The sequence below is a fragment of the Anguilla anguilla genome, chromosome 1 (assembly GCF_013347855.1).
Source record: "Anguilla anguilla isolate fAngAng1 chromosome 1, fAngAng1.pri, whole genome shotgun sequence".
Classification (NCBI taxonomy): domain Eukaryota; kingdom Metazoa; phylum Chordata; class Actinopteri; order Anguilliformes; family Anguillidae; genus Anguilla; species Anguilla anguilla.
Window position 1 is genome coordinate 55,263,472 of NC_049201.1, and position 25,802 is coordinate 55,289,273.

Below are 25,802 nucleotides of genomic sequence, written 5' to 3' on the forward strand. Positions count from 1 at the left end.
CTATATAGAAATAGAAGGAATACATTTTCGAGTTAAGTGAAAATGCATTGTAGGAATACATATATACCTTTTATGCATGTATTGTGGGATATGTTATTTAAAAAAAAATACATTGTGAAATATATTCCACAGTATTTGCACAGATATTGCACATTTCCTTACAGTGTATTCTTTGGGCAAGGGCAGGCGGAGGACAGAAACAGCATTCTGAACCGACTGAAAATAGAGCTTGTCATATGGGTCTTGATGTTACAGTGACACAAGCAATACAGTGACTCAAACCCAAATGCAATTTGCACCTGGAGCCACATTTCACAGAGAACACAAGGCGGAACCCTTTTCTCCATTTTCTTTCATGAGAAAAGAACAGAAAAAAGGAAATAGCACATACAACCGTGGGCTGAAACCCCGATCCATCCATTTTCAAATTTCCCCACATTTCACGCTAATCTGTGAACACAATGGCAGTCCTGTTGCATGTTTCAGAGCGAACAGGGGGAGGTAAAAATGGTGGTGTGCTGAGCTGGATGGCAGGGATTCTGAACATTGCGTGGTGGAACGAGCACAAAGCGTTGCTTGGAAATCTGCACGCCGACCTTCAGCTAAAAACAGGGCTTGCGGAACAGGAAACACAGGAAAACTCAACATACATTTGCATTTATTTTCCTCCTTAGAAACACCTTGATGGCTCACAGCAATAGCGTTGTGATTAAATATGAGGTGTCAATCCAGATATTGCTGAGGTGTTTTTTCCATACTAGCTTTAATCTAAGGGCCAGGTGTGCTGCTGTTAGAGGACGTACTCCCTTCTACTCCTTTTTGCAGGTGGAACTGTTTCCTGATCGTGGTTGGTCTCCCCTCCATATCTGGATTATTTTAAATGATGTTTCAACCCCCGGGAGAAGCTATTGATTGCATCACAGCTGAAGAGCATCTGAAGGAATGAACAAGTAAATCAAACCAATTCTAAAATAAAGGGATATATTAAATAAAACAAGTGAGGAATATGAAGTAAATTATGCCACTGAGAGATGAGAGAGAAGCAGAGACAAACCGACAGTTAGGCAGGTAGGAGCCTCTGGCTGGACTCACCGATGCAGGGCTGCGGGTTGCAGGGCCGGCCCTCCTCCAGCACGCCCTCGCACAGGTACGACTCGTCCGCGGCTGCGTGACAGGTGCGTTTACGCGTCTGCACCCCGCCCCCGCAGTCGCTGCTGCACTCGCTCCAGCGGCCCCACCCGCTCCAGCCTCCTGCACCCAACACAGAGTCACAAGCCAGGTCAGAGCGATGACCTCCCTGCACAACATCAGCCCCCGTTCCTGTATCTAGTGGAGCAGAATCCCCTTCAAATTTGAGTCCATTCATTTTATGTGACAATACATGACCCACTGTTGATAAGGGCAGCATCAAATCAGAAAATGGATATTCAGGTCAAAACTCTGCTCCATAAAAAAAAAAAAAAAACTATTCAGGACAGGTGAGAAAAGTAGCGCTTTATCAATCTATTTTTAAAGTTAAACATATCACACAATAAGATCAGGTGAAGTGCCCTACACTGCTTTTTTTGGCTCTGAACCTGCAACCCTGATTGTACCACCCTGTCAATCACAGATAGGGTCAGGTGCCCTATACAAAAGCACACATCTCACCAAGGACATTGTGCTTTAGAGAAAAAATATGTCAGCATTCAGCAACAGAAAATCATATTTTCAGACAAAGTTATTATCTGAGTGGAAAATGAAAATCAATCCCCAAATAGCAGTGGAATGTGATTTTCAGTGATCCATGCGGTTATGAATGTTTAATCAGTTGTATGGGGAGACAAAAAAGCGCAAAAGCAACGCTGATGCAAAGGCAAAGACAAATATGTATCAATTTACATGAATAGAATATGAAGATGGTTCCTGTCCCCAAGACAGGGATTTTTAATTACTGGAAATCAATTAACAGGAGACATAAATCATGCGTTGCACCTGGGCCCACAGAGAGGAAGAATGACTTTCATACTTTTGGGGGTCTACATATTGGAGGTTGGCCTGCCTGGAGTTCAACTGCTTGTTTAAACTGTCCTCCCTGCCCCATTCACTATGAATTGATTCTGAAAAGTAGAGTGTAATATATGTCTAATTTCTCAGGTTCTTCATTAAAGTGTACCCTGAGAGGAATCAAAAGTCCAGGACTTGAAATGAATGGCCAGGCCTCTTATAGAATGATTGATAAGCGCTATTATTTTCTCTGCGTCACTGAAAATAGGAAACTGGTTGCTGACTAAAACCCGTTGTCATTATCTCTCTGCCTAACAGCCTCTCTCTCTCTCTCTCTCTCTCTATCTTTCTATCTATCTATCTCCATCTCTTATTAACCTCTCTCTCAGTCTAATGGCCTTTACACTGAGCTTAGGGGGACTCATAACATTTAATGGTTCTCCCTTCCCTTTTATTTTCTGACACTCTGATTGGCTCTGCGCACAGCTCACAAGTCTTAATGACGGCCCCCCAGGCATACGTTAACCAGGCGCTACACCTGAATGTCGGACAGCATCTGCATTTGTTTTTGGGGGCTGAATGCAATTAGATGTTCCAAATTCTGTCTGCAGAGATTCTGATACAAATTTAGCTGTTGATCATGCATGGACGAATGCAATCAATATCCATTTGTTTTACCTAGGATGGCCTATTAAGGCCAGATTGTTTACTTATTTGGCATGAAATTGCCTGTACTGAAGTCTCCACTTGTCTTTTTTTGTATTGCACAGATCATAATTCACTTGGGAGGAATATGGAAAAAGCTGGAGGCTATTAACACCAAAGGTCTTCCTCCAAAACTGTTTTACCTCCGCATTTAAGGGCCACCATTTTGTAGCTTCTACTACAGTGAACATAACCACAAAATCACCCTCAGCCTTCTTTAAAAATGTCATGTTTCAAACACAGTTTGACCAAATGTCCTTTCAGCAAGTCAGAAGACAAAAAAAGAAAAGGTTTTAAAAATCTGTCAAACGAACGCTTTGGAAAAACTCAATTTGCAGATAACATCCTTTCCCGGGTGAAAGACAAAACGGGTCTTAACTTTTTTTTCTCCGCTCAATGATCATGGCCTATAGAGAAAAAAAAGGAAAATAAGAAGAATGCAGTGTTTTCTTTCTCTCCCCCAAGGACGCTTTATAATGCTTTCAATAATTCAGAGCACTTCTTCTCTTCTGCTGTTGGGCTGGGTATATTTCACCTTGGGTAGCACAGCCACAGCATAGCCATCTTTATCACTTCGAGAAGAATATTGGCATGACAAGGAAGCTCTTCCATTGCAAAAGCTGGCAAAACACGTAATAATTAATAAATTGATAAATACATAACAAAGAAAGAAAACAATATAACCAAAACACAGATTCCAAATTACCCATGGAACCTATATGAACCATTTGCGGCAAGTGGTGGCATTCTGTGTTGTGATAGTCACTTGATCCCTCTTCTCTCCCAGTGGAATAGTCGCCTCTCTACCTCAGAGAGACTCAGATTCAAGCCAGATTTGAGGCTTTTAGAAAGCGCAGTGCACTTTACACCGAGTGCATGTTCTCTTTAGGTATCTCACTCCACATACATGCCTCAGGGGCCCTCCATGTGAAGTGTGCGTCATCTCTGCCCTATTTGCAGATTAATTACTGTTGAAGAGTGAGGGCCTTCCCCTCAAACACATTGCCACACACACACACACACACACACACACGTATGCACACACACATATTCTTTAGATGAAAGCCCAGGGGGACCTCGCCCAGGGATAAGCTCCATGCTAAAGTGAGCATCGGGCACACATGTGCTTTGTCATGCTGGCTGACAGGGAGGAAACGGATGTTGGAATTTTATCCAAGAAGAGCGTGTGAGTGTACACGCATGTCTGCGTACGAGCAACATGCAAGTTGGGCGTATGTTCCAGTGGCATCTTCTGGACTTCCATCTTTGTTCTTCTGAGTAACGCGATGAGCAGCCTCCAGTTCCTGCATGATTCTCGTCACATGGTCTACAAAGACCTAACCCCCGAGAAGCAGAACGATGCGTAACGCGCTCGGCCCTGGTGACCCAGCCTGCCCGCCCTTTCCTCGCCAAAGTTTACGTGCCTAAAAGTCACCTTGCGGCCCCTGACAGAATGCGGCAGCGGCTGGAGCCGGGCGTCTCTGGTGACCGATCGGGTTTCCGGCTGCTTCAGAGGCATCGGCGGTGGGCCCGTATCCCCCGCATCACCTCACCCCGATCGATGGAGCGTCCGTAACCCTATCCGCGAAAGCTGCTTCTCAGCAGACAGCGGCGGGAGGGGGGAGGGGCTGCGCTCCGCTCGCAGGGAGAGCACTTCCAGCGGCCGTCCCAGCAGCCTCTGTGTTTAATTAACAGATAAGGAGCCCGAGTGCGCCAGCTCCCTCTCCTCGGCCCTCAGGCCTCCGGCTCCGCACCGCGCTCGCCGAGAAAATGCCGTTCCCCCCAGCTCTGGGGGGAAAGCGCGGAGAGGACGGGTAATTAGTAAATTTAAAGATAGTTTGTGCTTCTTTGATAACACGCAACCCCTTTTCACGAAAGAGCCCTGGCAGCCACACGGATGGGGGGATTACTTCTGAAAAAGGAGGGAAATTGGGTCCTTTGTTTCTGACAAGTGTCCTCTGGGCTTGTGTGCGTCTGTGTGTGTGTGTGTGTGTGTGCGCGTGTGCGCACGGACTAGTGCAGAACCATGGGTGTGGTGGTTAAGGACCCTCCTGCACATACACACCCATGGGTGTCCTAGCAGGAGACGCAGGGCCGGACTGGAGCTAAAGGCACTCTGGTGCCCGGTTGTTCAGGCAGACCCCAGATGGCACAGTGCTTATAGTGGACGGAGAGTCTAATTGCTTAAAGACATCAGTGCTGGATGTCTGGCTGGCACTGGCATTGGCACCATTACCTCCCCTCTACCCCACCCATCCCAGCTGCACGGTGGTGGGCCCAGCTGGGCCTCCCCACCTGTCCGGTCCCACCAGTCTTTACCTGCCCCATTGCCGCTGTAATCACCCATGATCACCTCCTCTGCTCCCTGATATCACAGACCTGCAGCCTCACAGACTCCTCTGTCCACAGTCCCCGTACATGCACACGCATGCCACTCCTCCGCAAAGCGCAAAAGCTATAATCGTACGATTACCTTTTCACCTTCCACTCTACATATTTCTATCCCTCACTCTCTTGCACTCTTTCTTTTTCTCTCTCCCTCGCACTCACATAGTGAGAAACAAATAATGAGCAAGACAGAGAGAGAGAGAGAGAGAGCAGCAGCAGCAGCAGTAAGTCTGGACGCTCCATCACATGGTTAGTGCTGACACCCAGAGGATGGACTGTGTCAGCTGCACTCCTGCAGATAAGGGGAAAATCAGCTCAGCGCTGAATCCATCCATCAGCTAGCAGGTCCTTTCCCCCACAGGAGCCTACAGTAGGACGGAGTTTCTCAGTACGGTTTATCCTAAATACACCTATACGATCAGATCTGTGAATGACACCTTGATGCCACCTTCCTTCTCGGCTGATCCAGGCCATAATGCAATAAGCATTGGGCTGGATGTGGTTGTGCGAGGCTGCCTATCAGTGACACCTTGGGAATCAGCCATCCTGCTCAACCTTCCTTAATGAACCGCATACTGCGCAAGGAGAATACAAAATACTCCCTCTATCCTCTCTCTCACTCTTTCACATGCTTCTCTTTCATTCCACACACTCATTCTTTCACTCTCACTCCATTCTGCCCACCACACATCATTCCATTTCCATTCTTCAATGTATCTCTCCCCCTCCACATTCCCTGTCCCCTCATCAATCTACCTCTGTACTTTCCCCACTCCCTCATTCACCATTTCTATTTGCTTTTATCTTTTTCTTTCTTTCTTTCTTTCTTTCTTTCTTTCTTTCTTTCTTTCTTTCTTTCTTTCATTTTCTCATCTTCCTGTCTCTCTTTCTTTGGGTCACTGATGTGTATTTGCATTCCCTGACTTTCGTATTGAGAGGGTCCCGTCGGCTAAAGCTAACAGAGCTAATCCACTGCTCACTCTGTCTGCTCACAGTCAATATCCTGGCCAGGATAAATATTTTAACAGCTTCATGCTCACAGCCATGGCCCATGGACTGCTTCGTCTCCCAGGGAAAGGCAGTTCAGCTCTGGGATTCCCTAATTCAAACACACAGAAACACACACACACACACACACACACACAAACACACATACACACACACACACACACACACACACACACAGAAACACACATACACACATACACACACACACACACACACACAAACACACACACACACACACATACGCAAACACGTGCACACACACACACATGCTTGCAAGTTCATGTACATGCATATGTACATAAACAAGCACATGCACACACACCCATGAAGGCATCACTTCCCCTAGAAACACAGTAAAGAAATTACAAACGGCCCTGTGATGCCCCACAAATGCACAAATCAAGGTTATATTTATTTATATTTCTGGGTGGCAGAGGTCAACACTGTTGACAGATCAATCTTAAAGATGGATGCTCACATCAACAAAAATTCACAGCCGCCTTCAGAGGAGTGGTCAGACATTTCTCTGTCTTTTTCAGACCATAAAGCATAACAAAGTATGAGCAAGGTTTTCTCTATTATACACACATCCATCTTCTCCACTGAATGGATATTCATACAGCCAAACCCAAACACACGCACAGTCACACACACACGCGCGCGCACATGCACACGTATGCACACACACAGACACACACACACACAACACACACACGCATACGCACGTACACACACATGCACCCACACACACACACACACATGCACGCACACACACAGACACATGCATACACGTGCACACACACCCACGCACGCACACACACAAACACAAATCTCCATTCGACAAAGTCATTGGCACATATGCGAAAAAGGTGCACCCACAGCCATTCAAAATGCTCGCAATCCACAGGGCAAAAGTTTAGGCAAAGTTGCCTGTTGTTTGTTCTTCTGTGCCCAGAATGCTTGCAGATAAACATGTTCCTATGGTAACTGTTAGGGCCCACCCACTTCTTGTGCCTCCTAGAGCTTACTGTGTCCCCGTCCCATGCTGTGTCTTCAAAAGCACAGAGATCCCCTGAAATGCCTCTTCCGCACACACACACCTCCCTTCATCAGCCATTTTTCTCAGCTTCTGCAGAAGGATAACACATTTTTACAGCAGCAGAACAAAAATAATGTTGTCAAATGCTATAATTTGCTTCTGTGGTTAGAAAGCTCAATAAATCATTTTGCACATTGTATAGTCTTACTTGCACAGATCTATAATTGTATTTAATTTATTTTTGTGCATTGAAAAAAAATCTCAACATGGATTCAAAACCCATGACCTTCTGGTTTGCATATCCATGACCCAAATGCCACTTGCTCCCCCTTCTGGCGAACAACTGTATCACACCCATTTTCCTCCCTTGGCTTTGCCTACAGTAGCAGCACTGTCTCTCAGTTTCGCTCGACCTCATAAAGCCACAATGTTTTTTCAGGAAGAGAAAACCAAGGGGGAAAAGAAGGAAAGGAGGGGGAAAAAACAAAACCCAGCGTACATAAACCCACACACTTAAAGCCCAGCCGTGCTCTCATAAATCTGTGAGTGTGAGCGCAGCTCTCTCCTCTCCCTCCGCCTGACACAAAGGGATGGAGGGTAGCTACACAGAGTCCCTTTTCAGCTTGGGCGGTCGTGGGGGGGGGACAGGGTGAGGGGGTGTGAGCGTGAGAGAGGATCTCACAGCAATGCTATGGCTGTCTGTTCGTCCAGGCGGAGGATGGGGGTTGGGCGCCCGAAAAGAGGACTGGAGAGGACACGTCTTGCCTAATTAAGTCTTTTCTCCCTCCCCAAGCCCAGTTTGTTATCCTGCGACAGGCGGATGTGTGTGTGGGAGCCTGACTCCCCCTGACTGAATGTCATCTCTCTGTCATCCAGCAGAATTTTTTCAGTGATTACGGTCCCTGCATTGAATTGTGCTTTCTGCAGTCTATACAGGAGCACACACACACACACACACACATGCACACACATGCTTGTACACACTAACTCAAAAAAGCCTCACCAATGTCTGTATTCTGATGTTAACATCTGTGTTTATTTGTTTGTGTGTGTGTGTGTGTGTGTGCATGTGGATGCATGTGGATGTGTGTGTCTATGTGTGTGTGTACATGTGTGTGCATGTGCCGGGGTGTGCGCGTGTGTGTGTCTGTATATTTGCGAGTATATGTGAGTTTGCTGACAAAATCTCTATATTTTGGCACAGGCAGTGCAGTTATGAAATGTGGAATGATCCAGCACCATTTATCTTCATTCCACCACTCATCAAATCCGTAGAAAAGCAGAAAGAACTTTAGTCTTGCAGTAAATGTCCTGGCTGCAGTCCCCCTTACCCAAGGAGTTTATCCGAAAACACCGCAACGACAAAAAAAAAAAAAAAAGCTGACTTTCAACTCAAGGACTCAAGAAATAGTCGAGGTTCTTTATCTGTGAGGCGTCCATGGGAGGAAAGCAGAGTGCAGATTACCATCCACTGATATACTTTACACTCGCCCCAAACAGACGTGCGCTTCGCTGCACGAAGCACTACCAAGCATGACTGCATCAGGGCCATAAAGCGGAAAGCCATACACCGCATTAAAGCACAGCCGCCGTATTTCTTTCCTTCTGAGGCCGCTGCCACATAATGGAGTTTTCATCTTGGGTAAATTTCTCTCTTTAAGGCGGCTTCGTCACGTCGGTTCTGAGAAGCATTTTGAGTCATTCGCCTATTCACACCATGGTGAATGACTCGGTTCTGAATCCGGTTTCCTCTGAAGAGCTATCTGTAGGGAGGGGAGAAATATTCGCGGCACCTAGCGCAGGCCGTGCTAAGCTTCAAGCCGACAAGCCGTTACCCAGCCGTTACAGATGAGTGATGAGCTACTTGAGGAGGGAGAACAATGAGAAGTTGAATTTTCAAGTCTTTATCGCTGAAAATTAATGTACACCCCCACCCCGCCCTCCCCTCCCACCCCCCACCCCCCCAACTCCTCCAAACTCAGAGCAGTCTTTTATTATCGTCCATAAAGTAAGAGCAATAAAACTGCTTAATTAAAACATGAATTTTTAATCAGCCTCGCAGCACCTTAAAGGGGAGCAGGGATAGGCTGGTCACCGGTTCGGCTGGGTAAGAAACACGCTTCCTGGAATCAGGCTTCTGTTGTATGTAATCGGACAAAAACCACTGTGCTCTAACACTGCCGCCCTGCTGGATGGAGGGGGGTGGGAGAAAGACAGTGAGAGAGACACATGAGAGATAGGGACCAATTCTAACTCTAATTAAAATCTACTGGACAGATTAAGGAGGACTGAGGAAATGATGGCATTTAAAGCTCTTGTCACTGTGGACTGGAATAAAATTGGCTCTCGTGGGAAGACATATAGCACTGGTCTATCTATTTATTTTTTAATTTATATATTAATTTATGTTTTCGGGTTAGGTCTGACAAAATACATTTATTTAGCATTATTATATTTGGATTCTCATAATCCCAGATCCCGGCCAATGTCTAGATTATGTGCGCTGCATGGACAGAGGCATCAGGGTGTGTGTGTCTGTGTTTGTCTGTGTCTATGTTTATTTTAAGGGGGTGGGCATAATCAGAGGTGCTTATAAATGATTTGCCTTAGAAATCCAAACTTTTCAGGCAGTCATTGTGAAAAGTGAGCAGAATTTAAAAGCCCTTGGTCTGGCAGCAGAAGAGCTAAGATGCATTGCCCCTGTCTGAAACCACAGGCCCTTTAGCAGGAAGTAAAACCCTGCATGAATTTGTCTTAGTTACTGACCTCTCTATATGAGAATCTGACCACACTAAAAGAAAACTGCTTTGTCATGGCAAATTTAACTCTCACACAGCCCCACCTGTTTTTTCCCTTCCTATCCCTTCCTACCTTTCTCTCTGTCTCCTCTCTCTACCCCATGCCCCCTTCACTTGCTTCTCTCTCTCCCCATTTGGTTTTTATCACCATCTCTCCTTCATCCCTACCACACAGATCACTGATACCTAATGCCATTCGTTTTTTGCATTTTTGAAAAATCTCCCCTGTCTTTGACCACGCCCCCTTCTCAGAGGAAGGTGCCCGCTGGCTGCTTTCGCTGCTGTTGACCGCTCCATTTTGTGTGCCAGTATGAGCAAAGCAGATGCAGCGGCGGGAACGCGAAACAGACAGGAATCCATTAATCCATAACTGTGAGAAACCCGAGACAGACAGGCCAAAAAAGCTGCAGTGTAAACGATGCCCTGCCCCGCCTCTGATAGAGTCATCTTTCATTTCGCCCCCTGTCACTGCAGCTCCGATGTCCTCTTTTCCGGACCACCCCTCTTTGATGCAATGGCTTCCCGGCGCAAACAGGCTCCTACTGTGTATCATTTATCTGCCATCTTTCCATCTCTCCCTTTGTCATTACATCCATCCATCCACCTCACCCCTCCCTCTCCCCGTTTCCTTTGCAAGAAACAAATGTGGTCTCAAGCCTGTACGTGTCAGGATGCTTCGAAGTGGGAGGTACGGCTGTTCCTCTGCTTCCTAAACCGCCGCATTTATACCCCTTTCCCAGCAGGCCGAGGGGAGAGCATGCAGAGATAAATAATGAGGCCCCCGATTTTCCTCTCAGGTCTTCGTAAATCCTAGCCTGTTCACAGAGAGGTACAAAGCGCCCATTATTCCAAACCCGCACCAGATCAAATCGCTGAACTACACAGCCGCAGTAAGACCACGGGATAAGCAGGAGGGGGAAGTTAACTTTGAGGTACGGGAACTGTTGGAGCTAAGCGGACATCACAGGCTGCAGATGGGAATGATGCTATCCTGACTGACTGACTGACTGACTGACTGACTGACTGACTGACTGGCTGACTGACTGACACACCGTCTGATAGACTCGCTGATACACAACATTTCGGAGGCTGCTGCAGCTTAATCGTTCCAAAAAGGTAGCTTTAATGACTGCGTCGTGTCTTTTTGTTTTCTTTTCTTTTTTCCTCCACCTCATCCCCTAGTGGAGCAATGTATCCTCAGTTCATGGGCAGAAAATAGACTCAGGGGACTCATGCGATGTGCAGATAGTGTCAACCCAGCACCCATTTCAAGCACATTTTCAGAAGAGCTCAGTCATAGCTGTATCAGCAACAGCTGCTAGTTACCATCACAATGTAAAGGCACGAGTATAAAGCAATTAGGACCAAGGCTATTAGAAAATTTAACACAGAATTAATTCACAGTGGTATATGCTCAACCCCCCAACCCTGGCCAAGTATGTGAGGGAGGGTAGGGGCAGGGAGGTGTCCCAGGAGCAGCAGCCCCACTCTGGGCTGAAGATAAACCTCACATCCTCTAGCACAGGCATCAGCAGCAACCAAATTAGGACCCCCCCGCCCCGCCCCAGTGCCGTCCCTCCAGTATCAAGTACCACTGAGCGAGCCCAGATCTGCTATCCACTACGCCGCTGGTGCAAGGTCACGCCGCCCTCAAAGACTGGCCGAAATTCAATACCTCTCCACGGGTAATGGGACGTTTATTCCATCCTCACACACCATGGAGCTCAACACAACCCGCCCTGTGTTCCGGCTCCCCATCCCCCCCCTCACGCCTCGCGCTTTCACGCACCTCTGAATCACACTCACCGGGGCGTGAGAGCGAGGGAACGAGAGGGGGGATTACTGAGGGATGGGGCAGACTTGCGGGCTCTGCGCGATGAAAAGGAGGGAGGAAGAAAGAAGAGGAGGACTCACCCACGATCTCGGCGTCGCGTCCGCTCTCGCCCAGGCTGGGGATGCAGTTCTCCAGGTAGATACCTCCTCGATAGCAGCCGTCAGGCTTCTCCTGGGCGGCCTCCCCACACTGGCAAGGGGTCTGCATGATGCCGCAGGGCCTGACAGGGGTGCTGGATGACAGGCAGTCCTCCAGCCACTGGCACAGCATCTGACAGGCGGGCATGCTGGGGTTCCTGTTCCCCACCACCAAGTATTCCGCCTTGAACGATCCCTCGTCGCTCTCCTCAGCCACCAAGGCCTCCAGGGGCAGAGCTTTGCGCATCTGGAGGAACTGCTTGCTGGACTGGAGGAAGGCGACACGGGTGGACGCGTCGCACAGCTTCACCACCTCGTCGAAGCTCTCCATACCCAGGTACGTGCGGGTGGTCTCCAGGAAGGAGTCGTACTGGAACGTCTTGAGCTGGCGGGGGAGACAGCCATTGGTGGGCTTGGTGACTTTCATGAAGATGGTGTAGCGGCGTGGGTCCGGGTTCTGTAGCGTCCAGGAGCAGGGCGTGGAGGGGAAGACGGAAGGAGAGGAGAAGAAGCCGAAGAAGCGGCCCTGTACCAAAGTGATGCAGGTATCTGAGGCTGGGCCGTAGGGGGCGCCAGAGGTCATGTCAAGTAGCAGCAGCAAGAGGGTTGTCAGACATAAGTTTGAGAAGAGGAAGGGTGAGGCCATGATCCTGGTGAGTTCAGCGATCTGGGATCCTTGAGGGAGATGAACAGAGAGGCGTGTTAAACTCCTCTCTGTTTTAACTTAAATGATCTCTCTCTCACACTTTTCCTCTCTTCTCCCTGCCTTTCTGTCCTTTTCACAGGTGTGGCCTGAATATGTTGCAGAGCTTCTGGATTGGCTCTTTGTGGTGCAGCGGAAGTGATGCTTCACTGGTCCAGAGTGACCATGGCTGTGTAAGAGGTTACCTTCAAACTCAGATGAACCTGTGAGGTCAGGAACGAGAAACAGAGCAGGGAAAAATTCTTATGAGAAACAGGAAAGACAGAACATTCTCTCATCTGGTACAACATCTCACCTGAGGTAAAAAAAGGACAGATTCAAGAATGCATTAGCATTTTTATCTCCAAAAGGATGTGCAGGCCGCTTAGAAAAGCTTGCCTTTGAAAACCTTGAAAACCTTTCTTCTTATAGAAAACATAAACATTGAAAATGTTTTGTTAATGACATGAATTAAAGGGCAATGGAGAGACAATGGAGTCAATGGGGAGACACCCTTTCTTCCAGAGCCTGTAGATATCTTATTTTTTCACCAGTTAGGTTGGTAATTTGTCCATTTATGAGGCAATTTATTACATAAATACGAACACCTGCAGTCATTAATTATCTAAGTCCATTTGCTGCTCGCTAAATTGATCAATAGCTTACATGACTGTTAATTATTGAGATAAAAGCTACATAACTGGGGTTCACCCAGGTCCTGTAAACCTTTTCATTAATTATACATTCTTTCAAATGAAACCATTAATTTTTTGATTTTTTCCTTTTCTTCTGGACCACTTCCAGTGCACTCTGTCTAAACTGTAATATACGAGCAACATATGAAAGCCTACCATCGTTTCCCTTTTCCTGTGTACTGTCTGGTTCCTATCTGGCTGGTTTAATGCAGCCCATTCACACTCTGCTGAATTGCCTTTCTTCCCCCTTTGAGATTGTTGATAATTCTCATCTGAGACAGAAATAAAAATCGATATACAGTGGCACAATGATGACACATTTCCTCAAAATTCAATAATCACTGACTATGGTCAGAAGCAGCAAAATGGTATTGGGCCTGAAACTCTCAAGGTTATAGATTTCAGGGTTCAGACAGTTGAATAGACTAAGGTCCCACAGTATGTTCTTGGCTTTTGGATAGGATCTAAGCCCTCAAAATTAATGAATGACACCCCCTGTTTGTGTGCATGGGCATTTGAATGTTTGCGCTGACCGCAGATGCTGTATGTACAAGAAAACACAAAATGTTGGAAAAAAGGTTATTCAAGACTGCAGTGTTTCAGCAAACAATGGTTTCAGACGACTATTGATTCAACAGTCAACCAGGGAGGGAAAAATCAATCAAATGGAGAAATTTATCCTTCTCTGTGTCTTTTTTATTGCCATGGTTTGTTCCTATTACTCATGAGACTAGCTAAACAAAGCTATGCATTCCCCTGTGCATTCATCACCAACTTCAGTCACTGTAACTCCTCAGTGGTCCTGAAAAAACCCACTGTAGTCCATGTCTACTGTGGTCCTAGTCCCCTTGAAAGACCCCAACTGCCCTCTTGAACCATTTGCAATGATTAGTGGGTCGATCATGATATTTTCCCAACCCAGTCGATCAAAGGAAAAAGAACAGTGTAGCTGGAGATGGGCTAGCTTGTATTGGGGTTGAGATAATGGCAATTCCAATGTGTCTGCGTGTGTGTGTGTGTGCTTTTTTGTGCACAAAAATGTACCAATCAGATCAGTTGAGCTCTCATTCCTGGATGTGAGTTATGTAGATGTGAATGTAAATGACCACTCACTTCCTCTCCCCTTCCCCCTTTTATATCCAAGCCATGCAAATAACCCCCTAGGGCGTGGGGGAGATGCAGGGGGCATTGGCAAAGCTAGTCATCCATAAACGCACAGCATGATCCCCATCCTACATCTACTGATGGATCTCCTGGAAATTTGTATTGATTTTTAATGCTTTTCAATTCAAAAGACTTTACACAAGCGCACCAAGAGGGCGGAAGACACTTTTAATGTTTTTTTTGGTTCCTTTCCCTTTTTCTCTGAGCAGGTTCCTGAAGTCCCTCTATAGAATTGGGGTTGAAAATAACCTCAGGGACGGTTTGTATTTTTATTCAAACCCGTCTTGAGAAGCTTCCATACTCCTCCTTTTCCTGGATTCCTACTCTGAGGCTAGGCTCCTCTTTCTTCATATCGGAAATGGACTCGCCTTTCGCGTGAGAGGACACTCTCCATTATTGATGCCATAATCTCATTATGACTGTCGCCTTGTCACCTGACTGGGCTGAGGGTCTCCGGTCGAGGCGCCGATCGCGAATGGCTGCTTTGCATTCATGTCCAATAAACCATTAACATTATTTAAAGCCCATTATTACCGATTTAGTTTCATTCGGCCATGATAAATGCAGAGGCACAATTACACGGGTATCATGGCAATGTATGTCACTGCACAGGGAAAAAAATGGAGCAGGGTCAGTTCAGATACAGCAGTGGACTTTGAATGCTGAACACATTGTTACTTTGGAGGAACTGACATGTCTACTCACTCTTACTGGGTAGGTACCCCCCCAATAATCTTTTTTTTTTTTTTAAGTATGAGGGGTGGGGAAATAACCTCGAGAGAGAAATGTACCGAGGCCTAAATTGTGACAGACTTATATAAATAGTATGTATATTTTTATATCAGTGCACTTATGTTAATGCTTATTGTTGCACTGGAAGAGGAGCAGTGAATAAATGGCATCACCTCTTATTTAATCATTTGTTTGCTCAGGTAACACCCACATGCTTCCTCATTTGAAATGTGAGGTACATTCTGCCCAAGATATTCCACACCCTAAGGTGTCTAACTCACAATTTAATTCAGGCAGGCAGAACAATGGATCCTCACCATTGTTCTGCCTGCCTGGGGCAAAAGTACATTCTGAGCAAGTATCACTAGTATCACCAGTAACAGCCTAATAGTGAAATTTAATCAGGTTAAAGAAGTAAAATGATTCATATTTCATAAGCAGAGACCGGGAACAAGGCTTCAAGTGCGTTAGCACAAAGCACCTGACTTCAACATTAATTAAGTGCAGAATAATGGGGCTTAACAATCACATTTTTATTCAGCCTTTGATACAAAGCACATTATCTTTGCATAATTATTTCTTTGTGCCAGCACTTCTTTAAACAGGAGTGTTTGGATAGATAACTTCAGTTTGACGACAATTAAAAAATGGGCTGTGGTCGCAATTGATGGAAAAGGTCTACTAGTTCTGAAATACTTTTTTTAGGCAGCTGATCTGACAAGAGCCCAAAGAATCAAGAGCCAAGAATGATTTTTAGAGTTTCAAAAGACACAAATGAGAAGACGACCCTGATTATGACTGAGCTTTAAGAAAAATAGAGAGAGAGAGAGAGAGAGAGAGATTGGAGACAGCACTGAGAACTTTGCACTTTTCAGGGTTTCCTACAGAAGTAACCACAGTGACCACAGATTCTCAGCCCTTACGAACATTAACTTCTGTACCTTAATGCTCCAGTCCCACAATCAATTCTCCCCATTAGATATTTAGCTACATCTGCCAATAACAACATCTGATCAGAGCCAAAATAAAGTTTTTAACAACTTCGTGGTTGCCATTTTTGTTTTGTGGACGCTGGCATGGTTGCTAACAAATAATTGCCAAAAAAATAAAACTATTGCTTTTACAGCTGTATATTCATTGTGGGAATCTAATTTATATTGCTAAAATGCATTCTCTATTATTTCACATGCAAACCTCACATAATATTATTTCATGACTAGAGATGGGTACCATTTAGATTTTGATGTTACTTTTGAAACAATACAGTGCCTTAATGGTGCCGGAACCGGTGGTCTACCTTTTTTAAAATAACAAGCACAGGACGACCTTAAAAAATACTGTTTTTATTGCAAACTCATTATTTGAATCCTTTTGGATAAAATACAGCCACAGAGATTTTGACCAAATCCAGTGTTAGCCAGCTTGATAACAGTACCTGCTGTCACAGTCACTAAGTGACTAAGTTGACAGAGGGAGTGTAATTAGTTAAGATGGAACCTAAATCAAGCACCAAAATCTGTGTTGCACTTCAGTCCGGTAGGTACCTTTCTTATGGGAACTCATACCATAGTGCTACCGAGCTTCGATACCCAAGAATATTCATGTTTCAGACAGCGACATGACAACACAGTGGATCCTAAAACCTTGGAATACTATTGCAGGCTTCACTCAACCGGGGGCTGGTTTTTGGGGCTGCAGCTGGGTACTATTTGAGTCATTTCATAAGAATGTTACACACAGTGATCAAAATGATCAAGCATACAGGCAAGTTAAATGGCAGTCAATTTGACCGTTCATAGCCATTTAAATAAGTAATTGTTTATAACTTCATTTCCTTATTCAATATTAATATTCACATTTATCAGAATGTTCAGAACATATGTTTATGAAAAATCACAAAGGGGGAGCCATATGGATTTCATGATGGCAGGTTAATTGATTTTCTTAAAGTGACAACCGTCTAATTGATTGCTCTGGCATGTCTAGTGTTAATGACTTTTTAGCTAGGCTACTGTAGCTACCTTGCAAATACCACATTTCTAAATTAATGTTAGCAAGCTGTATCCCAAAGCAAAGCAACCCAAAGTTTCTGAAATGACTTGTAACTTGGCCTTGTGTTTTTGTGTCTGAAGAGAATGTGGTCATTCAAACATGTGTCACATCAAAGTGTCAAATAATAACCATTGCCTCATGGAAGAAGACATCATGTAATTAATGTTTTAAACAGCTGATGGAAATTACACTCCAGAAAGGATATGTTCATAGTTGGTAGTCAAGTTAAAATGTACACATTTTGATACCAATACTTTTAACAGCTGGCCTAGATTTTTAAGTTTTAATTAATGACTTATAGACAGGGCTTTGTATGCATGAGTAACTTGGCATTTACAACAAATATTTTTTGTTGAAATACAGAATTTCAGAACAGCTAAAGGCAGAGGAGTTGCTGAGATAACTCAAGTATGAATACTTTTACATGCACTTGTTTCCTTTTCTCCTTATAGCAATTCTATCCATTTTAGCAGCAAGGCATGTAGGAGCTCTAGTTAATCAAAGTGACGCAGTTTCAAAAGCTGAATCACATTGTTTGCTGCCTAAATTAAAAGTGAAGAAAAGGATCTGAAGCTAACGCAGGTGAGCAGGACAGACCCCGCTGGCATGTATAGTTAAAGAGGTAATTATCTGCCTCTGATGATGAATGTGTTTACTTTTCTAAATGTCACAGCTTCCTCATAAATTAAAATCTGTTTTATCCTCTCGTTGCAGGAACCCAGTGAAACCCAGTGAAATCCAGTGATACCAATCCTAACCAAAAAGAAAAAAAGATCAATTTAGTGATTCATTGGCACCTGAAGGATGAGATGATGAACTGGGCTATTACAGTGGAATGAACACTTTGGCTGATAAATCTGGACACATGACCATTATCGATTAGGTTATCAAACTGAGTGTCTTATTCCAACAGCTTAATGATTTTAAGATGAGTATCTCTTGAATTAGGCCTGACAGGCGTGATTGAATATTTCATTACCTACACCGTTCCCGGTATGCTGAAACATTTGTGGAAACTCTAAGAAAGAGAGAAAAAGAAAGAAATAAGCTCAGAAATGCCAAAAAAAGAGAAAAGTTTCGGTTTTCATTAATTATTCTTTTTTGTTTCGATCGTTAAAGGTGGAATTGAGGTGGGCGAGGAAAAGGCCAAGCAGATATTTCACCGCATGCCCTCGCCCAATGCACTCCTCCACCCTGCCCTGCCTGTGCCAACATCATCAAGGGGGGTGGGTGGGGAACCCATGGGGCAACAGAGAGTGAGGGTTCGACAATACTACAAATGGCCCTTTTCCTCAGCCAGCTGGCAGGGAGGGGTGGCTGACCAGAGGGTGAGATTGATGAAAGGATGAAGGGGTAGCGGGAGGAAGGGCAAGGTTCTGAAAGAGGCACAGCCGTTTCCTGTTTGTCAAACAAACAAAGTGTTGCGGTTAGCGCACACGCCCTTCCCCCTCATTCAGGGGTCTTGCATTCCTTCTTTCATTTCTATACAACCCTCTCACTCACCCATAATAGTGGTCACAGATCAGGGAAAAGCAGGACGGAGTAGAAACAGCTGTGGGGTGTAGCCTGACAGTGTACAGGGCAGTGACCATCTCAAAGCAGATTCGCAAGTCTGTAATACTCCCTTAGTATACGTGATATCCATGGACCTTGTGACCTTCGATTTCAACAGAACCTGTATTGTTTAGCTGTGACTGGTGGCACACAAGCTAAAGAGTTTACTAAGGCATTGGTTTAATTAACAAATACCAAAGAACAATTTGTATGTAACAACATCCCACCAAGTGCTATCTTCCCTATTTTTTTGCTTTTGCATCCATGCATCTTCGTTTGTATGATACGCCATTTGAGAATAGCGACAGTCAGCAAAACAAGACACTATACAGGCATAAATGATCTGAAACACAATAACTGCACTGCTGGTTGAAATGGCATGGCATTAAATGTAACTCTAATTGTGTTTATGGCGCTGAATTTATGACATCTGTAACACGGAATATTGTCTTCTTCATAGAAGCAAATTACACTAGTGGCCTTACAGAATTTTATGGGCTGTTACTGACAAACAGATTCATTGCTTAGGTGGTTAGTCACTTCCACTCGCAATCACAATCGTGTTTTCACAATCACAATCTTACTTAAAAGGCCTTTCGTTAATTTTGAGTTTTTAAGATGTCGCAGGAGCTAAGTGATTAAAGATTCGGACTCAGTAAGGTGAGGAGGGTGCAGCGGATGGCGGGGAGTTACATGAAACTAACATCTGAAACTGTGAGGGGGGTGGCATGTGGGGAGGGGGGCAGCACATTGCTGTACGCCCACACCTATGACTACATCTTGTCATCTTGTGATGAACAGATAATTTCACATAATTCTCACATTTCGCAAGAGGCATGTTTCAGAGAGTGAGTCGCTGCTCTCAGCCGTCAGACTCCTAATGATAATGTGTGCCATGTGCTTGGGCGTAATGCCGCAGAAATGAACCGTAATTGCTATGAATATCAAATCAAGCCGTATCCAAGCGAGATCAAATGCGATAATCGTGAACAGCCACTAAGATGACATGAAAGGATGGTGGACAGTTATACGCAATCTCCCAATCTAAATGCAGGCACATAACAAGTTATTTTTTTAAAAGACTCATCACAATCACACCTATACACGCTAAATTTAGGTTTTTTCTATTCTCATTCAGCAAAGTAAGCCAAAAAAATTAAACCTTTTCAATTTACTTGACCTGCTATTTTAACAAAATTGACCTTTTAGTGTAAGACAAATCACAGGCTTCCAAGGTGGTTTCTTGATGAACCTGTGTATTTGCTTGTTAGCGTTGTGTCCTTGTATATTTAACCCTTTGAAGAGTAGGTATTTTAATATAATTTTTCAAAATTATAAGTCAGTGCTTTAAAGGGTTAAGACTCATATATATATATATATATATATATGTGTGTGTGTGTGTGTGTGTGTGTGTGTGTGTGTGTGTGTGTGTATGCATTAGCCCGCATATATAATCATACCATGAAAAAATGCATACAATAAACAGCCCACAGTACAATACTGTGCTCTAGTAATTGACACGTAAGTGTGCATAGCACTGTGGTGTACCATTACACAGCTAGAGTACTGTAAGTCACTGAGTCATCAGGCAACAAACACAAAAAAGCAAAATGGGATTTAGCATGTGCCACGTAATCACTCCTCGCGTGTGTGTGCCTGTGTGTGCCCGTGTATATGCGTGCCTGTTTGTCTTTATAAAAACAAGTGAAGAACCTTGCAATGTGTTATCCATGTTATTGAGCTGCAGCCACATAAAGGCGAATTTTGCACACAGGGTGTCATTAATTTTGATGCTGGCAACAAAGGATTACCATCTTCCCTTGGCTACGCAAGCTAATTCTTCTGCTGACTGCATGCTTATCGCTGACAGTTGGGGTTTAAACCTTTCATACAATTACCCTTTACTGCTGCCTGCACCAGTTAATAAATAAAGAGACCTTCTCTTTGCCAAGAGTGTGTGGAGTTTACAGATTTCACAGTCATGGCAGATGCCATGGTTGTAATATTCCCCAGCACACACTGGACCAGAAATACACCGTGGTGGCAGTGTGTGCAGGCTCCAAAGAGTGATGCCATGGAAGAGGCTGGGATGAGAGGCCAGCATTTCCAACTGCTCAGCACCCCCAGGCCCCCACTACACGTGGGAGAGATATTCAATACGAGAGCAGCTGAAGGTTTACAGCAATGGAGGACCCGGGCCAGGCAATGTGGATATTACTAATTAAGTATCAGCAAACCACTGATACATCAAATTCAACTGGCTTGAATCAAGGTGCATTTAATGTGACTTACTGTACAATGAGGGCTTTGCGATGCACTCTGCGTACGCACAGCTGCCAAAGAAGTTAATAATAAGGGAAAACAAAAACCGTCTCTCAAACCAACAGATTAATTTATTCATTTATTTATTCATAGCAAGGTCTGATTCCTTATCAACAAAATATTGCACACATTCTCTTCCTGAACAGACACACGGTTTGCCCAAGGCTACTTTTGGTTCCAACAGACAACAGAATGGACAACCGAATGCAAGTAGTGTGTGTGAGTGTGTGCGTGTGTGTGAGTGTGTGTGTGTGTGTGTCTGTTTGTGTGTGTGTGTGCTAAACTAGTGAATAGCCATGGCCAACTTTTTTTTGGTTTCATTATCAAACCCATCTGTGCTGTAACCCATTAATTTGGATGTACAGAGGCAGTGAATATTATACAACAGACTCCTTATTTTGGCCTACTGGCCTGTGTGGCAACAAAATGTGGGAAATAGGGAAATTTACATGAACAGACTCACTGTCAGAGCTGAAGTCTCTGCTCCAGGCACATGTCTGACCCCAATGAGGTGTGCAGATGGGGGGAGGGGTCATATGGAGACAGGGTTATTAGCTTGTTGCTAGAGGAACATGAGTGAGCTCACACACACACATGCGCGCGCACACACAAATCCCCATTACTACAGTATACAGTAAGTTTCCCCTGCTGCCTAGCATCCATCAGCTCAATAGCAGATCGCAGTCTTTGGGCCTGCTAGAGCCCTGCTCTACTAAAACAGCTGGGGACACCACTCATCTGCTAATGTGCATAGGGACCTGAGAGATCCTTGGATGTGAGCTTACTTTATGACCAGACAAGTGGACCTGTAGCTACTCTGAACATAGCCACAGGCAATTTTATAATTGGTGAGATCCAGGTCTGCAAAATTTGTACAAAAAAAAGGTTTTTTTATTATATTACTTTACTAATCCTGCAATTAATATTGAAGGTTTACTGCATACACTCTCATAGAGCTAGTCATGTGGGAAATATTTTTTATTATTACCCAGTAATATAGCTGGCTGTATGAAACAATATTAAGAACCTTGGACATAGGTACAGCAGCACTGCTTTGAAAACCTGCATTTGCCGTGCCAAAGTTTACAGGTCAAGTACCTCTCTCTCTCCCTCCTACTTCTTCTCTCTCATCCTCAGGCACCATGTAAGGAATGACATCATCCATTGTGCTGCTTGAACCCAAGGTTCCCACACAGTGTAATGGGGGGGGATCCTAAATCCTTGCAGGAACGCTTCCGGCTGTTACAAAAAGCAGACGACTTTACATAAGAATGAGCCAGCCTCCGAGTCTTTTTTTTTTTTTTTGGCGGTGAGGAGCTAAATTCACTGAAAAGTCTTCAGAGGGGCTCTGGAATCTGTCACAGAGAGCTCTGATTCAAATGAGCCCCCCCACCACCCCCCAAAAAAAACAGAATAGCGGTCCCCGGGAGACAGGGAGCCCATTGAAACAAGCCCAACCTCTCTGCTGTCATTACCATACAGATGGAAACAGCTGTTGACATTTTGCCTTGACGGCTGAAATATTTACCATTCACTTATTTACAAAGGCTTCCGTGATGGACAAGCCCCCGGTTAATACCCTTAACAGACATTTAAAAAAAAACTTTTCCTCAGTATTTTTTCACCATTTTCCTTTTTCCATTTGCTGGCGATGAATCTGAAACAGCCTCCGTGCTCTGTCAGCTCAAAGGTTTCTTTTTTTTTACGATAGCAACATTTGAGTGCCGGATTTCAGTCCTGCTTGTCTTTAATGATGTGTGCCACCCCAATTCATGTTCTGCTTTCGAAATGTCACCAGTGAATTTACAGGTGTGGAGTTGTCAAATAAATCTTGCGTTATTTTGTCTTTGGTCTCAACTTTCAACTTTAAAATGTTAATCTCTTCCAGTCATTTTTTTATTTTTTATACGACTGCAGGGTAACTATTTCATTGCCTTTTATTAAACATGAGACAAATAAGGGAGCCAGCCAGTTCTTATACAATTTTCCATTAGAGTGTGATTACTGCAAAACATGCTTGTTACCTCAACTAGCATGTTTCACTGTAATCACACTTTAATAGAAAATTGTACAAGCACTGCAGCTTATACTCTATTTGACAAGAAACAAATATCAAACACACACACAGACACACACGCGCAAACAACCCTGAGAGCCCACCGATTCGAACTGGAGCAAACCATTTGTTTCACCAGGGGTTGGTGAGATTAATCTTCCTGTCTGGGAGAGAAGTTGAGGTGCTTTAGTGGAAGAGTCTAATTTGTTCCGGGAGCTCATGGGTCCTCATTAATGCCTGTGGCCTGGTGATCCTGGCCGTACACTCTGCACTGCAACCGCAGGTGGCAGTGGGGGGGAAGAGAAGGCTGTCTGCGCTCTCAGGATTGATTGTGGGGCCCTCTGACCAATGAAGGACCTCCATTGAGATGGAGTGTGCGCAAGGGGGGATTCTGGGAGAAGGCTGGAAGAAGATTGGATCTTTTATAATCCTTAGGTGCCAAAGGTAAGAATAAACAGGATCTGAAGTATCACCAGCAGCCACCAAACCATTGTGTGTGTGTGTGTATGTTTGTGTGCATGTGAGCATGCGTGTATTTATGGCTGTAGTGAAGGTAATACTCACATTAATTATTCCTCTGTAGACTGGAGTTTGGTTGATCCACAGTGCATCTCTAATCTAATTACTATACACTGATTCAAAAAAGAGAAACCAAAAAAAAATCCCACCTGAGGGCTCTATGTTTGCATTACTCACTTTATGTTGTTTCAGTAAGTGCAGAGATGGAAAATCCAGGTTCAGAAAGTAAAAGTCCTCCCCAGTATTTTGTTCCAATCACCTGGATTTACCAATTAGCATAATTATTGAGCCAAGAGGTAGAACTAATTAGTGAAATCAGTTGGCCAAGTTGATGGGTGGAAGAAAAACATGGCAGGACTTTAACTTTCTGACCCCTGGACTTTCCACCTCTGAGTAAGTGAAGAGCTTTGTTTTAACTTCTGATAGTTATTATAAGCAAACAAACACACACACACACACACACACATGCCCTCTCGTTCAAAGCCAGTCATTAATCTCCAAACTGTTTTCCATAGAGATTGGCCAGTCTCCCCAGGCTCCTGCTTCCCTGACTCAGCCATGAGAAGGCTTACCTGTGGTTTGGGAGGCTGTGACATCAGCTGTGGTCTGGGAGACATCATGCATGACATAATGTTGGCAAGAGCTTCCAACAGTAAGGCAGGGCACAGCCTCTTTGGGTTTGTCCTAATCTGCTTGGAGGAATGCATGCACTCTATGAGTCAGTGTTTGTGTGTCCGGATGCCCTCCTCCCATCCCCCTCCGAGTCTGAGAACCGATGAGACCGTGGATTGCTGGGAAGCCAGGTTAGATGCTGGAAATCCACACCTGGGGGCCATGGTCGGTTACATGGACAGACTTATCCGGTACTTTCTTGGACCCAGGCTGCGGGTATACTGGCCAGCAGCAGGGAGTTAGATACCCATCAGTCTCAAACAGCTAACCATGCTTTATCTCCCTTTGAATACGGGCCAGGAGTGGATCAGCTGAGAGACATTGATAAGACCGATCAGCAGAGGGACACTGCCAAGATGGGCTGATGACAAGCTGGAGGCCCATCCCCATCCATCAATCATGCCGCCTGCCACACTATCAAAGAGGAGAGCAGGATAAGAGTAGAGAAGAGAGAGAAGGAGAGAAGAGAGCAAATAGTAGTATAGGAGAGAGAGGAAAAGAAGATGAAGAGGTATGAAAGAACAATAATAATGAAGAATATATGAGAGGGAGGGCAGCATGGAGAAGAGAAAAAGAGGGAAGCCCTTGATTTTCCTTATTATTTCCCATATAAAAGTGTGTATGGTGAAAAAAGGTATCTGTCAAATTTTGTCCGCAAATGATTGCATCCCCTGACTGGCCGAGCAAGCAAGCACACACACACACACACACACGCATACAGCACAAAATGCATTAGTACTGACCTTCGCTTTTATTGCAGTAATGAGGAGCTAGCACACATTTGGAATAAGTGGGTGGGATGTGGACATCTCTGACAATCATGGCCGTGTAAGATTGCGAGCTCCAGGGCATGCAGATACACCAACGCTGGCATCGAACGCAACAAGGCAGGCTGCAAAAGCAGGGTAAAATCTGCCTCACAAACATCCCCCACTGAGTCGTTTCTAGACTAAACCAATCAAATACTTGTAAGAACAACATGAACCACCGCTGACACAAAAGTTGATATTTGAGAATGACTGCTTGATCCAGGCTGATCCAGGCTGTGACCTGCGTTTGGCCACTTCATTATTCAGAGGTCAGGCTGACATGATTGCCCCCAGGGAATATCAAAGAGAAGAGGAAGGAGATTGGATTAACTCAGTGGTTCACCAGATCCAGTCCAAATCTACCCGGCTAACAAGAAACATTGACATTATGAGCACACATCTTAGAAATAGTATTATTATTATTATTATTATTATTATTATTATTATTATTGTTATTATTATTATTATTTTCTTTTTTATAATTATTTTGGGGATGTCATATCCAAACGTACTTGCATGGTTATGATTTAGTCGAGAAAAAAATCATGGAAGGTTCTGTACTCGTCAATAATGATTTCATGACGATGTGAAGAAGCACTGTTTTCACTGATTCTATCCAACAGAACATGAATGATGGTGTATAATTTAAA

At 44.5% G+C, this 25,802-nt stretch overlaps 1 protein-coding gene across 4 annotated transcripts in view; it reads right to left on the reverse strand.

The window, feature by feature from the left end:
- Positions 1-25,802, reverse strand: part of adgrb1a (adhesion G protein-coupled receptor B1a) — an 81,444-nt gene that overhangs the window by 46,830 nt on the left and 8,812 nt on the right. For all 4 annotated transcript variants that reach the window (XM_035393088.1, XM_035393074.1, XM_035393081.1 and 1 more), the window contains exons 2-3: positions 11,839-12,801; positions 1,093-1,251 (exon numbers count right to left, since the gene is read on the reverse strand). In XM_035393088.1, the coding sequence (XP_035248979.1) occupies positions 1,093-1,251; positions 11,839-12,541 (862 nt within the window). In that variant the 5' untranslated portion in view covers positions 12,542-12,801. The remainder of the gene's footprint in view (positions 1-1,092; positions 1,252-11,838; positions 12,802-25,802) is intronic.